Source organism: Myxocyprinus asiaticus, chromosome 9 (assembly GCF_019703515.2).
Source record: "Myxocyprinus asiaticus isolate MX2 ecotype Aquarium Trade chromosome 9, UBuf_Myxa_2, whole genome shotgun sequence".
NCBI lineage: Eukaryota > Metazoa > Chordata > Actinopteri > Cypriniformes > Catostomidae > Myxocyprinus > Myxocyprinus asiaticus.
The window spans coordinates 14,537,767-14,553,464 of NC_059352.1; the positions used below are offsets into that span (position 1 = coordinate 14,537,767).

Sequence of the window (15,698 nt, forward strand, 5' to 3'; positions counted from 1 at the left end):
TTGGATAAAAGTGTCTGCCAAATGCATAAATGTAAATGTTAGCAAATCACAGCAGTGGCCATTTACATTTAAGTCTTAAAGGGCCAGGCAGCTTAGAGCGTTTCAGACAGAGGGCCAGAGACAGGGTAGAAAATTATTATATATGACAAAAATTATGACTGTTTGGAGCAAAAAAACTTTACTAACATTCCAAGTGGACCTCAGTGAAGATAATAAAATTATAAAAACAGAGTATGTCATGACCCCTTTAAAAACAAAAATACTTTCACCCATTATTTAAAGGTGACGTGTGTACATTTTATAAATATAAAACACTTTTTCCTTAATATACAAAGCCAGCTGAATCCCAAGTACCTAATCTGATGTCTAATTATTATACTCACTTTAATAAAATCACTAGCGTAAACAAGATTAAACAACATTTCACTCGATCACACTTAACTCTTTATTATCAAAATTTAAGCAAAATAAAGAGTCTCTTATTGTGTAAATTTTAAGTTATTACTCGTTTCACATTTGAAGAGTTAATTTACATATGTCTTCCAAACATAGCAGATACAAATTTTGTTTTATGAAAAACTAAATTAAACAGTTTTTTTATGCAAAAAACCTTGACTAACCTTATAAGTGGACCTCATGGGGAAATATGATAATGATTATGAACTAATAAATGCCAAACTGTACACATTTTTTGGCCTTTCTTCAGTAATGCTTTTCAATCAAAAGAACTGTAACTACAGGCATAACTAGTAACCCAGCAATGCCCCTAAAAACCCTCCTGGAGCCTCTCACAGACCACAGAAAACTCTGTCTACTTTCAATCAACAAAGCACTGACGTGAACCCAGAAAGGCAAACAACACACACATAAAAATGTATTGCTGTAGTGAATCAAATGTGTTCCATAACCACCACCGTATTCCAGCTGAGAAAACTGGGCAAAGTGGTGGAACCGCAGTTTAGAACGTTTTTATAAAGAATAGCCATGACTGAAGAGTATATCCTTTTGGATTTAAATCTAAGTATTTAACTTTAAGAATACGATCCAATAAAAAAAGAAAGCTTTATGCACTGCAGTGATTTGTGTGATGGCTGCAAAAAATTATTCACACCAAAGCACACCACAAAATCTTAAGGACTACAATGACAGAAAAACAAACCAGCTGGTAGTAATGCAAAGTTTCCGAAAAATCCCAAACTTGGATCTCTTTGGAAGCTCATTGATCTACCATGCCAGCAAGAGAAGGAAGAGTAGAACACAGGGTGCTTGTAACTGCAGGAGCTTAGAAGGGTCGATATTTAGACCGGAAACAACAGTCTAACTGCACTCACTGAGATCACCACTTATATTAGGGCTGTCAATTGATTAAAAAAATTAACTGAATTAATTACACAGAACACTGATTGATCAATCACAAATTGCATATATCCATATTTAATAACAAAAGTCCACAAATGAAGAGAATTTAAAGACATAATTGTGATAGACGAATAAAGCATTACATAGATATAACAAAAAGTGTCTCAAGAACTCAATATTAGGGATGGGCATTAGAGTGCGATTGTGCATCAAATACTCTAACTAGAAGTCGACTGATAGTGGATTTTTCCGATACAGATAACTAAGGTGTTGGAAAAGGCTGATAACAGAGTAATCTGCTGATAGTTTTTAAAATCAATACATAAAATGTAAAGAAATATAAAAAAAATTCCCAATAATAACCAGAAAAACAAAATGGCAATTTGGTGCATAACAACGTTTTTAATTATGAAAAAGCCTGGAACATACATACTTATTTTGGGTCTTTTATTTTAAAATGACAGAGACTTAGCTCTGTTAGAATGGTCTATATTTAAGTATTTACCAAATTTAGCTCTTTATACCCTATATTCACCAGATTATGGATTTTGTATATGTGTGCATTCTTTATATACTCACTCTCTGTGTGTGTGTGTGTGTGTGTATATATTAGTGCCCAACCGATATATCGGTCGGACGATATCAGCCTTTTACAGATATATCGGTATCGGCGTATATTTTACCGATATGAAAACTTTTTTTAGAACATATAATGCAGAAAACAATGCTTTAGAATTGGTGTCATAATGTAGTTTGTCCAGCAGAGCACACTCCGACTCCATTGTTTACAGAGCTGACTGAGCTGACGGTGGTTCTGCAGACAGGGCGGAGATAAATGGTGCGGATTTGAGCGGTCTCTTCTCGCTAAATTGCTAACTAGTTTGTGAAATACATACTGGAAAAGTTAATTAAAAAAAAATGACCCCATCATTTTTTATAACTAATATAACGTTAACCCTGTCCCTGACAATCAGGTTACTCATTTTGATCACATCTCTTTGCTATGTTAGCCAGCTCTAGTTTATCAGTGCAGTCAGTAATGTAGCAGATTGAAAGAAACATCAGAGCATCTCTTTGCAGCTCAGCAGACAACAGTGCGGAGGTAGATTGTGTGTGATGAGTGTTGATTTCACGCGTCACTGTTACCTAGTTGGTGAGACACAATGCTGGAAAGTAAATAAAGTCCATCTTTTACTCTCCGCAGCAACGAGCTTACAGCTAACTAGCTAACCACGTAGGAACTTTCACACCATGTCAATGTGTAAACATGTATTCACCAAACTGTTTCGTACAGTTTGGTACCCCCTTCAACCGAACAATTACAGTCTTTGCATTTATAAAATGTAATTTAAAATAGGATACGTAATAAATGTAGATTTAATAAATAGTATATTTGCCCTGTGTAAATAATAATATATAGGAACTGTATCTAAAATAAATGAGGGGTGATAAATACTAATCCAACAGGCTGGAAAAATAGACCTTTATTCATTGTAATATCCTATATATATTTTGAATGTGTTGAAACTTGACCCCGGGCGACACACCCTAAAAACGGCACCATTAGAATGGTTTCATGCTAAAGAGCCGCTTAAGTTTCTTTTTCTCTCTCGTAAATGTAAATGAGTGTAAATACCAACACCATCAAATGTCAAAAGGACTGAAGCCTGTCAACCAAAACATGAGCTCATTGATGTCATTAAATGAGTCTGCTTTTTTATTCCATCAGTTACTCCTGGTCGGAAGCTTCCGTATATATTTAGTTTATACGTAGGGTTACGGGCTACCCAAGTTTAATGGTGCAATGCTAAAATATTTAGTAGAGAGTAAATTGTGACTTGGTGCCCATTTACACCAACTAGGCTAAGTTGTAACATACGTATAACTGGTGCAACCGGCCCCTGATGTTTATTTAGCTAATTATTTGACTTTTTATTTAAATGGTCAGCAATTGACTTATACTAAACATATAGTACTGATGTTTATTAAGGTATTTATTGTATTTTTATTTATTCTTTATTTTCTCAGAGTTCATTTCTAGAATTTGTTGACAATGTATATAATGTCAAATGTTCTTTGATAAAAATATTTAAGAAAGCAGCCTTCTGAGTACCTTTGCATAGTCATATCGGTGCAAAATTGGTGCACAATCCACATAGAAAAGGTCTGTCTTCATTCCAGCTCAAAAATTAGCTATATCGGTCACCATTTCGGTAATCGGTGAATTTTCCCTCTCTAAAATCAGTATCGTCTCAAAAATCCCATATCGGTCGGGCTCTAATATATATATATATATATACACACACACACACACACACACACACACAAACAGTATATATCAACATATTCCTTTTTATTATTATTTACAGAGGACATGGAGGAATAATACAAAATAAACTATTGGCAATTATCAGCATAGATTTTTGCTCCAAACAGCAACTATCAGCAACAATTAATTGGTAAAACAGATATATCGGTATACCTCTAACTTGAACCCACAAAAACGAGTAATCGATAACATGTAAATTAAAACACAAGTTTAAAAAAAAAGTATGAAACGTACAGTGCATCCGGAAAGTATTCACAGCGCTTCACTTTTTCCACATTTTATGTTACAGCCTTATTCCAAAATGGATTAAATTCATTATTTTCCTCAACATTCTACAAACAATACCCCATAATGACAAAGTGAAAAGTTTGTTTGAAATCTTTGCAAATTTATTAAAAAAAAAAAAAAAAATCATCACATAAGTATTCAGCCTTTGCCATGACACTCAAAACTGAGCTCAGGTGCATCCTGTTTCCACTGATCATCCTTGAGATGTTTCTACAACTTGATTGGAGTCCACCTGTGGTAAATTCAGTTGACTGGACATGATTTGGAAAGGCACACATCTGTCTATATAAGGTCCCACAGTTAACAGTGCATGTCAGAGCACAAACCAAGCCATGAAGTCCAAGGAATTATCTGTAGACTTCCAAGACAGGATTGTATCGAGGCACAGATCTGGGGAAGGGTACAGAAAATTTCTGCAGCATTGAAGGTCCCAATGAGCACAGTGGCCTCCATCATCCGTAAATGGAAGAAGTTTGGAACCACCAGGACTCTTCCTAGAGCTGGCCGCCTGGCCAAACTGAGCAATCGGGGGAGAAAGGCCTTAGTCAGGGAGGTGACCAAGAACCCGATGGTCACTCTGACAGACCTCCAGCATTTCTCTGTGGAGAGAGGAGAACCTTCCAGAAGAACAACCATCTCTGCAGTACTCCACCAATCAGGCCTGTATGGTAGAGTGGCCAGACGGAAGCCACTCCTCAGTAAAAGGCACATGACAGCCCGCCTGGAGTTTGCCAAAAGGCACCTGAAGGACTCTGACCATGAGACACAAAATTCTCTGGTCTGATGAAACAAAGATTGAACTCTTTGTCCTGAATATCAAGCGTCATGCCTGGAGGAAACCAGGCACCGCTCATCACCTGGCCAATACCATCCCTACAGTGAAGCATGGTGGTGGCAGCATCATGCTGTGGGGATGTTTTTCAGCGGCAGGGACTGGGAGACTAGTCAGGATCAAGGGAAAGATGAATGCAGCAATGTACGGAGACAGCCTTGATGAAAACCTGCTCCAGAGCACTCTGGAGCTCAGACTGGGGTGAAGGTTCATCTTCCAACAGGACAATGACCTTAAGCACACAGCCAAGATAACAAAGGAGTGGCTACAGAACAACTCTGTGAATGTCCTTGAGTGGCCCAGCCAGAGCCCAGACTTGAACCCGATTGAACATCTCTGGAGAGATCTGAAAATGGCTGTGCACCGATGCTCCCCATCCAACCTGATGAGCTTGAGAGGTCCTGCAAAGAAGAATGGGAGAAACTGCCCAAAAATAGGTGTGCCAAGCTTGTAGCTCAAAATGACTAGAGGTTGTAATTGGTGCCAAAGGTGCTTCAACAAAGTATTGAGCAAAGGCTGTGAATACTCACGTACATGTGATTTATTTTATTTTTTTTTTTCGTTTTTTTTTTTTTTTTTTTTATAAATTTGCAAAGATTTCAAACAAACTTCTCTTCACATTGTCATTATGGGGTATTGTTTGTAGAATTGAGGAAAATCCATTTAATTGCAATGCACAAAATTCATATTCCATTTTGGAATAAGGCTGTAACATAACAAAATGTGGAAAAAGTGAAGCGCTGTGAATACTTTCCGGATGCACTGTACATGAAATTTATATTTTGTTTCATTCGCAAACATTACCAAGAACGGTTTCAAAATAAGATAACTTCAACAAATGATGAAATAAAAATGTAATGAATATTCTTTAGTAAAAAAACAAAAAGAATTCAAAATAACAATTTTGAAAAAAATTGGAAAAAAAAAAACAAAAAAACATTTGCACTCACCTGGAGCTTACATAGAAACCAATGGTGACCAGTGGAAACAAAATGTTTTTCATTTTGGTTCTTTCTGAGCAAAAACTATTTCTTTTTTCCGGTTCAAAAGTTCCGAAGCCTCCGGTTAGAACAAAATAAATAAAATAAAAAAAACGGTTAATAATGTTCTTTTTAAAATGACAGTTCTCTGCGCTAAGGGGTGGGCCAAATACCAATTGCGGCATTGCCAGATCTTACAAGAGAAGCAAGCAATCTGGTCTGGAAAAACAAGCTCAAAATAAGGCACTTGCCTCAAAATAAACAAAACATTTGCGATTTATCACAACAGAAATCATAACAAGCATCCAGTTAATTAACAGTTAAGTACAATTTTAAAGATCTGCTTCTGCGCCCAAACAAGGCATTAAGTATTTGGGTATTTTATTCCCAGCAAATTTGTGCGATTTTGTTAGAGTTAATTTTGACCCTTAAATAAAAAGGTTCGAGCGATGTGGGCAGGTGGGCTTCATTACATTAATCTATGATTGGAAAGGTTAATGTTATTAAAATGAATTGTATTCCAAAATTAAACTACCTGCTACAGTCACTCCCTACAGATGTCCCCCTCTCTTATTTCAAGCAATTTGATAGCATAGCGAAGTCCTTCATTTGAAATGGTAAACGACCCAGATTTCATTTCAGTAAGCTGCATAGGCCAATTGACATAGGTGGGCTAGGCCTACCCAAGATTTTGTTTTATTATTATGCATTCAGTCTCAGACATTTGGCTCACTGGTCGCTTTCATCTGAGAGAGCCCCTCCCTGGTTTTGTATTAAACAGGAAGTTCTTGCCCCTATTTCGCCATTGCAAAGCCTTTGTCAAACTAACCTGAGAAGTCAAGTTACACCCTGTTCTCTTGCATTTGCACTCAGTATGGACAAAAGTGTCCAGTGTGTTTAATCCGGACAAACCTATGTATTAATAAATCCCCATTCTGCTGGTCAGAGTGGATTGTGGGTGGGGGGTTACTACACTCGGTGACCTATATGAGAATAGAGTGTTGAGATCCTTTGAAAATTTGGTTCAACATTTATAACAGATCTCAGTTTTTTAGCTATTTACAGCTGCGCCACCTGCTCTGTACTATTTTTGGGAGTAGCATACATACCCCTAAAGCGGCAGACACTCTGGGAGTGGTGACTGCTTTTAGAAAAGGTCATGAGGCATCAGTGTATTACTCTATAATTCAGAGTCTGGGGGACAGAGCTTCAACTTCTCTCAAGAGATTATGGGAGAAAGATTTAAACTTGGTATTGGAGGAGGGAGTGTGGGCTAGGATTCTAAAAAACATCAAGTCTACATCTATGCAATTCAAGATTTTACATTGATTCTATTGGACCCCCTCTAGATTGTATAGGCTTGGTCTTAAAGACACACCCACCTGCTGGCAATGCCAATCAGAAGATGGAGACACAACCCATGTTTTTTGGTGGTGTGTTAAGATCCAAGAATTTTGGTTGAAAGTTCAGAGTTTTACGTGTGACGTATTGTGTACTCAAATTTCATTTTGCCCCAGAATCTGTATTTTAGGCTATGGGGCGGTAATCAATATAGAGAATAAACACATAAACAATTGGGTTCTAACCAGTGTCATGATCACCAGACAAATAGTTTTAAGGGGATGGAAGTCAGCTGGAGCACCCCCATTTCAGGAGTGGTGCTCGGAGATGTGGAGGGTGGCGGCTTTTGAAGAAGTGTCATCTAGATGACTTGGTTAATTTGGACTCATTTGCGGGAAAATGTGGCAAATATTTGGCGTTTTTGGAGGGCTCTCGGGGAGGGGCAGTGGAGGGAGTGGTGTAGTTGTTAATGTGTGTGATTATTATATTTTGTGTGTGTGTGTGTGTGTGTGTGTGTGTATACTCATATGTGACCACAGGAAATTTTGTTGAGGGTCAGGGTGGGGTTGGGGATTGGGAGGGGTAATAGTGGGGGTTAGATTTTGATTCTGTGTATATATGTTTTGCTTTTCTTTGTTTAATTTATGAATCAATATAAAATGTTAGTCACAAAAAAAACAAAAAAGATCTGCTTCTGATTCAAAACCCAGCAGCATCAAATTAATGCATCATATCTAGCAATAATTCAGTGAAACCTTGGAAATAAGTGAGAAAAGTACTTTTTACATCTAATGTTTTCCTTGTATCTGAATTAGCCGTGCATGTATATGTAGTAATTATACACAGTTATTAACATGGATACGACATCAACATTGGACAATTAGGCATAGAAATGTGTGATGCAGCAGTTTCCTTCAGGTTCAGGCACATGCTTAATTTTGTTGGGCAACATGAAGTGGTGTAGTTCCAAAAATATACTGCAAGAAACCCTTTGGCCTTTAGTTTCATGAAAAAATTATCGGAACAAAATTAACCGGTTATAACCGGTTTCCAGCATTTAAAAATAACATTTTTGAAAATCACTAAATATTCCAGTTTTCGGTTACGTTCTGCTAAAAATTTCATCTGTTTTCGGTTTTTGTTTTCGTTCCTTGAACCGTTTTTAGTCCCTGATCACATTTTTATCCTTTCACATGTTCTTATTTTATTTTTTAAAACAAGTGGTGAAAATTGGCTTTTTAGAAAAAGTGCTTTGTCGGTGGCACACATACTGATCATATAATCTTACGAGTTTCTCGTACTGCTTCACATTTTCTTTCCACCGTAAATGTGGATCCTCATTTGTTATGCATGACTAACAAAGTAGATTTCATTAAGAATCAAAATATTGCAAGTATTACCACACTTGGCTCTGCCTGAAAGAACACACCATCATCTCTCAACCAACACATACATCGCCTCCAGTGGACTAAATTGTAACTGAAAGTTTGTTGAGAGATTCAGAAGGAAAGTACAGTATAATTCTGCCTACAGCATGCAAATATGCAAAGGAAAATCAATTTGCGATAGCCGAGTAGTGTTTTTCATAGTCGTGTTTGTGCTGATCGAAAACATCATTACTGATTATTCTTGCACTTCCCTACTCAATATTTTGTTTAAATTCGATATCATTAAATATAAGCCTATCATTGGCCCACAGCAATCCTTTTAGAAATTTAGTTTATCAATCTGTCTGAGGTAGACTTGAGGGCTGTTCACATAGGATGCATCTGTGTGTCTGTCAGCTCTATGTTAATTGTTGGTCAATGTAAACATGTCAGACAGTTGTTTTGACTGTTGCGACATCTCACTGTTTTTTTTTTTTCCCAACTAAACATTTTATTAGTTCATTTTTATTTTACAGTAATTTATTAAATTGACAGCCCTCAAAGTTTGAATATAATACATTTATAAAAACATTCTAGCCAAGATATACTAGCTAATAAATTGCATACAAAAATTGCATAAATATTATATCTAATATTGTAGGCTAAATCTATATCGATGGCCTCAATAACTGTCCGCAAAGTCCTGTCCTACATGATGACACATTTGACATTATTGCTGGAAGTACACAGGAAATTAAACTGCATCCCATAAGGCACCTCTTCCTACAGACCGATGCATATCTGAAATTCCACCATCAACTACATGAGACATAATCAAGGCAGACAACACTCACAAGATTGAGGGCACCTAGAACTGAATTTAAAAAAAATGAAATCACTTACAAAACCTACTGTGCACTCCAGTCAGCACAAAAATAATAATAATTTTAAACCACATGTTTGGTATGCATATGGGAGATGTCTAGTCTACACAGGGCAGGAGGCGATGTTAAAAATAACCTTCCATGCAGATTACTTGGGTTAAGGAATATTTTGCAATACTGTATGTCTATAAATTCTCATAGTCTGAGAACTTAAGCCACTTTGAAGAGGAACACAGCTGAGTAGATCACTTGACAAGAGCAGCAGGTAAAGAATGGCACTGATATATACCCAAATACTACAAATAAATTCCCATTTGATTCTTTAAGGAGATCCCCAATTTCATGGCAGACTAGAACATCAGGGAAAGTAAAAATACATTCAAGTCTGTCACAAGATGGTGAACAAAACAAAGAATATAAATCATTCAGTTAAACACAGCCATTTTCTCTTTATTTGAATAAATTTGCTGATTTCCAGCCATGCTTCCAGTAATGGATAATAGGCCAAGACAACCTTAAACCTTAAAGCCTCCTACTAATTACTGGATTTAGAGTAACACAGTGTCATTGGATGATTGTTTACTGCCTACCTGCCTTTTCATGATTGTTTCACACTCTCTGAACAACAACAAATTTAGCACTGAAACCATAAGTGCAGAGTCCTACAAGAATTCTGCAAATATCAGAAATGAAAATAAGCCCAGGGCTCCAGACTAAATTAATTACTATGGAGCCACTGACTTCTAAACTGAAACATTTGGGAACCAAATGGCTGTTTTAAGTTGACAAATTTAGTTACAGAATTGCTTATTTAGATGGTTGTTCAGAGGCAAGATAGAAAGCCAAAGACAGCTGATAAGATCAGGTCGAAAAATATATACACTGGCGGCCAAAAGAATTGGAATAATGTACAGATTTTGCTCTTATGGTAAGAAATTGGTACTATTATTCACCAAACTGGCATTCAACTGATCACAATGTATAGTCAGCACATTAATGTGAAAAATTACTACTACAATTTGAATAAAATGTTCAGAACTTCTTAAACTACTTCAAAGAGTTCTAATAAAAATAAAAAAAAATTCCCCATGTGCAGCAATGACAGCTTTGCAGATCATTAGCATCAGTTTACATACCCTTGAATGTTTGGCATTGTTACAGACACACAAAGTGACACACACACAGGGTTAAATGGCAATTAAAAGGTTAATTTCTAACACCTGTGGTGTTTTTAAAAATTGCAATTAGTGTCTGTGTATAAATAGTCAATGAGTTTGTTAGCTCTCACATGGATGCACTGAGCAGGCTAGATAATGAGCCATGGGGAGCAGAAAAGAACTGTCAAAAGACCTGCGTAATAAGGTAATGGAACTTTATAAAGATGGAAAAGGATATAAAAAGATATCCAAAGCCTTGAAAATGCCAGTCAGTACTGTTCAATCACTTAAGAAGTGGAAAATTCAGGGATCTCTTGATACCAAGCCAAGGTCAGGTAGACCAAGAAAGATTTCAGCCACAACTGCCAGAAGAATTGTTCGGGATACAAAGAAAAACCCACAGGTAACCTCAAGAGAAATTCAGGCTGCTCTGGAAAAAGACGGTGTGGTTGTTTCAAGGAGCACAATATGATGATACTTGAACAAAAATAAGCTGCATGGTCGAGTTGCCAGAAAGAAGCCTTTACTGCACCAATGCCACAAAAAAGCCTGGTTACAATATGCCCGACAACACCTTGACACGCCTCACAGCTTCTGGCACACTGTAATTTGGAGCGCCTAGACCAAAATAGAGCTTTATGGTCACAACTATAAGCGTTATGTTTGGAGAGGGGTCAACAAGGCCTATAGTGAAAAGAATACCATCCCCACTGTGAAGCATGGTGGCGGCTCACTGATGTTTTGGGGGTGTGTGAGCTCTAAAGGCACGGGGAATCTTGTGAAAATTGATGGCAAGATGAATGCAGCATGTTATCAGAAAATACTGGCAGACAATTTGCATTCTTCTGCACGAAAGCTGCGCATGGGACACTCTTGGACTTTCCAGCATGACAATGACCCAAAGCACAATGCCAAGTTGACCCTCCAGTGGTTACAGCAGAAAAAGGTGAAGGTTCTGGAGTGGCCATCACAGTCTCCTGACCTTAATATCATTGAGCCACTCTGGGGAGATCTCAAACGTGCGGTTCATGCAAGACGACCAAAGACTTTGCATGACCTGGAGGCATTTTGCCAAGACGAATGGGCAGCTATACCACCTGCAAGAATTTGGGGCCTCATAGACAACTATTACAAAAGATTGCACGCTGTCATTGATGCTAAAAGGGGCAATACACAGTATTAAGAACTAAGGGTATGCAGACTTTTGAACAGGGGTCATTTCATTTTTTTCTTTGTTGCCATGTTTTTTTTTTATGATTGTGCCATTCTGTTATAACCTGCAGCTGAATATGAATCCAATAAGAAATAAAAGAAATGTGTTTTGCCTGCTCACTCATGTTTTCTTTAAAAATGGTACATTTTACCAATTCTCCAAGGGTATGCAAACTTTTGAGCACAACTGTATATATATATTACACATACACACTCTCTGCGCACTTTATTAAGAACACCAGTACACTGTGGCATGATTGTTGGTGCCAGATGGGCTGGTTTTAGTATTTCTGTAACTGCTGATCTCCTGGGATTTTCACGCACAACAGTCTCTAGACTTTACTCAGAATGGTGCCAAAAACAAAAAACATCCAGTGAGTGGCAGTTCTGTGGACGGAATTGCCTTGTTGATAAGAGAGGTCAATGGAGAATAGCCAGACTGGTTCGAGCTGACAGAAAGGCTACGATAACTCAGATAACCACTCTGTACAATTGTAGTGAGCAGAATAGCATCTCAGAATGCACGTCGAACATTTAGGTGGATGGGCTACAACATCGGGCACTTTATTAGGACCATAGTGTTCCTAATAAAGTGCTCAGTGAGTGTGTATATTTGTGTGTGTATGTATGTACGCATGTATGTACACATATATATATGCAGTTTATTGTGCTACCAAAATACCAATAATAACTAGAAAAGAGAAAGAAAAAAAACTATTGTAAATGCTCGGTATTCAAGTAAGCCGCTAGTCAGTTGTGAACTCACTGAGGGTCACACTATATGATTCCCTGAGAAAGTGACTCGATTCAAACTACTAACCTGAGCTCCTGAGTTCAAACCCGTTTTGTGAATCTTTTTGGCTGACTCATTAAAAAGATCTGGTTCAAAAGAATAATTTGCTTGAGAATCGGACATCAAGGCTTGCAATGTGTTTGTTGTCGAGTGCAGCGAGCTCATCTCAACACAAAGTTGACAGCACTTTGTGTGCGTTCATACGTATGTGGTTTTGTCAGATATTATTTAATTACATTTTTAGAGCGCAAAGTGTTCCCAACTGTCTCCAATGGCAACTAGATTTTAAATTGTTGCAATTATTTTGCAGCATTTAACATAAACACTGTATTCCGCTCTCTAAGAACTTTCAAAAATCAGCTCTTTATAAAAACCCATCCAAAGGGTTAACATACAAATCAATAAACTGACAATGCAAGAAAGCAGTGCTTACATGATTCTATTTCTTTCCAATACATTTTCTTCGATCTTGATAACAAATTTGTTAGTCAAACATGCACACATTGAATAAGTTGACAGAGTGCCGAAAATGGCGTTTACATGCAAATAAACCACTTTGACATAAAATGCTGACATTTTGGAAAAAACCTAAGTGGATTGATCAGGTTTATCTTTTACCATGTATGACCTCTCTTCAATAAAAGAACACAGTTTAAGGCATTTATATGACCTTACATCCTGCTGTCTTATTACGCATAATCTATGAATTGTCAAAATCTTAATTGTAGTTTTACAAAGATCAGCCATTGTGTCCTGTTCATATTTATATACTTAACATATTCCAATAACACAAGGCTTTTAATATTTGCAGGTTCGAAGAAATGCCAACTGCTCAGCTCAGTTTGAGCTACTGAAGACAAACTGTCGCAGGGTGCTGCAGTATGTCAGCTCAAATGACTTCAATTCATTACATCTATGACACAAACTGCACGTATTTTGACCATACTTTAATTAGCTGTATTTTCCATTCAATCTACAGTAAGGCTTTTTTTTTCTTTTTTCATTTTTTGTTGTTAAATAAACTCCCCATAGACTTTCTATTATAATTAGACTACAAGTCTATAGTCTCAACAACAAAAAACGCACTTACTACATTGAAATAAATGCACGTATTTTAAATGCATATAAATTTTACCTCGCATTTTGGAAGCTCTGAACTAAGTCATCTATTAATCTGTTGTTCCTCAGATCTTGTTCTGTCGATGGCTGAAATGAGAATTCAAGTTAATCTAAGATTAATAGCATTTTAATGTAATACAATAAACTTGAAACTACTGAGACATTCAAAAAACAATAATGATAGGATAGGTATGACAGTAACGTTTTGATTGTTTATATACTCACCAAGTTGCAAACAGGACACACTAACTTATAGGAGAGAAATTTCCGTATGCAGAGGGAACAGACTGTTGGAACAACAAAATCTTGAGTTTTTCTGCCTAAAAAACATCATACAGTTAAAAATTGTTAGTGTGACTTACAGTTGTGAGAACACCGAGTCATCATGGTTATGTTGATAAACTCAAAGCAGATAGGACACCGAAGCAGGGTGTCTATGTTCTAAGACAGATATGAAATAAAGTAGATCTGAGATTAAAACAAACCTAGGAATATACATACTTACAAAGACTGGATATCTTTATGCAGCCTGTCAGCATGCTTCTTGACAAATAAAAACAAATGTAATGAAATGCGTTTCGTTTAAGCAGGGATCACAAATGAACCTGACTAAATGTAGTGTGTTAAAACAAGCACACAAAAACAGTATTAACATTGACATGCATTGATGGTTGTAAAAGGCACTGATTTTGGACTGAATTAACATTTTCTCTAAGATATATAAGCGCAAAGACTGATGCAATGTCATTATCACACAACTTATAAAATCGCACGATGCATATGTTGATATCGCTAAGCAGTTTTAACCGCTGGATTGATAAAAGTTCAAGATCTAAACGTACTTTGAGACATGACAGGTTCGGCGGCAAGTCCACTTCATTTAGTTGAGACATTCTATCCAAACTGCTGTATTATTACCAAGTTCAGATGTTAAAACGTACTAAAACTGTAGCTTTCTACCGGAGACGAACAATAAACTCCCGCGCGCCGCCAAATACTTCCTATAATGACATCACTTCCTGTCTACCTTTTATTCATTTTTTTTTAACTTCCTGTCTACGTCACGTAACGTCTTTACGAACGCAACCTTTACAAAAAACCACAGTAACCAAAGTTTCTGCTACAATTAATGTTACAACTGTAAATTCATAATAAATTAATATGAAATCTGCTTTAAACACTTTAATAGGTTTTCAGAAATTCCTTTATTTTCTGTTACAATTTGATGTAGAAACAATAACTTTAGCAGTAGCTATGGTATTTTGGACAAAGATTTATTTATATATATATATATATATATATATATATATATATATATATATATATATATATATATATATATATATATAAAATTATTATTATTATTATTATTATTATTATTAATTTTATGATTATAATGGAAGGGAAGATTCATTTGCACTAAACATGAAAATGTGGGCCAGGTTTGAAGCTGAGAATCTTTAGCCAACACAACAATTGTGATTCATATATATAGATATAGATATAGATATAGATATAGATATATACAAAGAGGCAAATATATATATATATATATATATATATATATATATATATATATATATATATATATATATATATATATATATATATATATATTGCCTCTTTGTATTTGTTTAATTTAATTAAAATGACCTCAGAGCTAAATACTGACATAATGGGATTGGTGTTGGGATAATTCATTCTTATATGGTGTGCTTATTCCACAGAATAGTGGAGAATAAATTAGGCTATGGCCTCCCAATTTAATTGAATATTGGAAGGGAGGATATAAATCATCTGTTGATTTCTTAATGCACTGCACTACAGTGAATATTTTGGCACATCAAGAGAGTGAGGCTCCACAGAACCTAGACTTGTCGCTGAACAGTATCGTGATCATAGCCAGGTGTAAGAAAGTATTAAAATTGACTGAATAGCTGGTTTAATAGTCATGAATCTCAAGCGCTCTATTTATGATAGTATAACACACAGTTCCTCTATCTTGTCACTCTTAACTTCAAGGCAAAGGAAAATAAA

General features: G+C 36.3%; 1 protein-coding gene across 11 annotated transcripts in view; it reads right to left on the minus strand.

Moving 5' to 3' along the window:
- Nucleotides 1-14,651, minus strand: part of LOC127446557 (E3 ubiquitin-protein ligase RAD18-like) — a 90,817-nt gene extending 76,166 nt beyond the window's left edge. For 7 of the 11 annotated variants that reach the window (XR_007898225.1, XR_007898224.1, XM_051707569.1 and 4 more), the window contains exons 1-4: nucleotides 14,504-14,651; nucleotides 14,024-14,102; nucleotides 13,887-13,948; nucleotides 13,678-13,748 (exon numbers count right to left, since the gene is read on the minus strand). Coding sequence is in view for 9 of the 11 variants with exons in the window: in XM_051707569.1 (XP_051563529.1) it covers nucleotides 13,678-13,748; nucleotides 13,887-13,948; nucleotides 14,024-14,102; nucleotides 14,504-14,554 (263 nt within the window). In the remaining 2 variants the exon portion in view is untranslated. Of the gene's footprint in view, nucleotides 1-13,677; nucleotides 13,749-13,886; nucleotides 13,982-14,023; nucleotides 14,103-14,166; nucleotides 14,205-14,503 lie in introns of all 11 variants that reach the window. The other 4 variants (XM_051707565.1, XM_051707562.1, XM_051707564.1 and 1 more) reach the window with 4 other exon arrangements.
- Nucleotides 14,652-15,698: the final 1,047 nt, after the last annotated feature.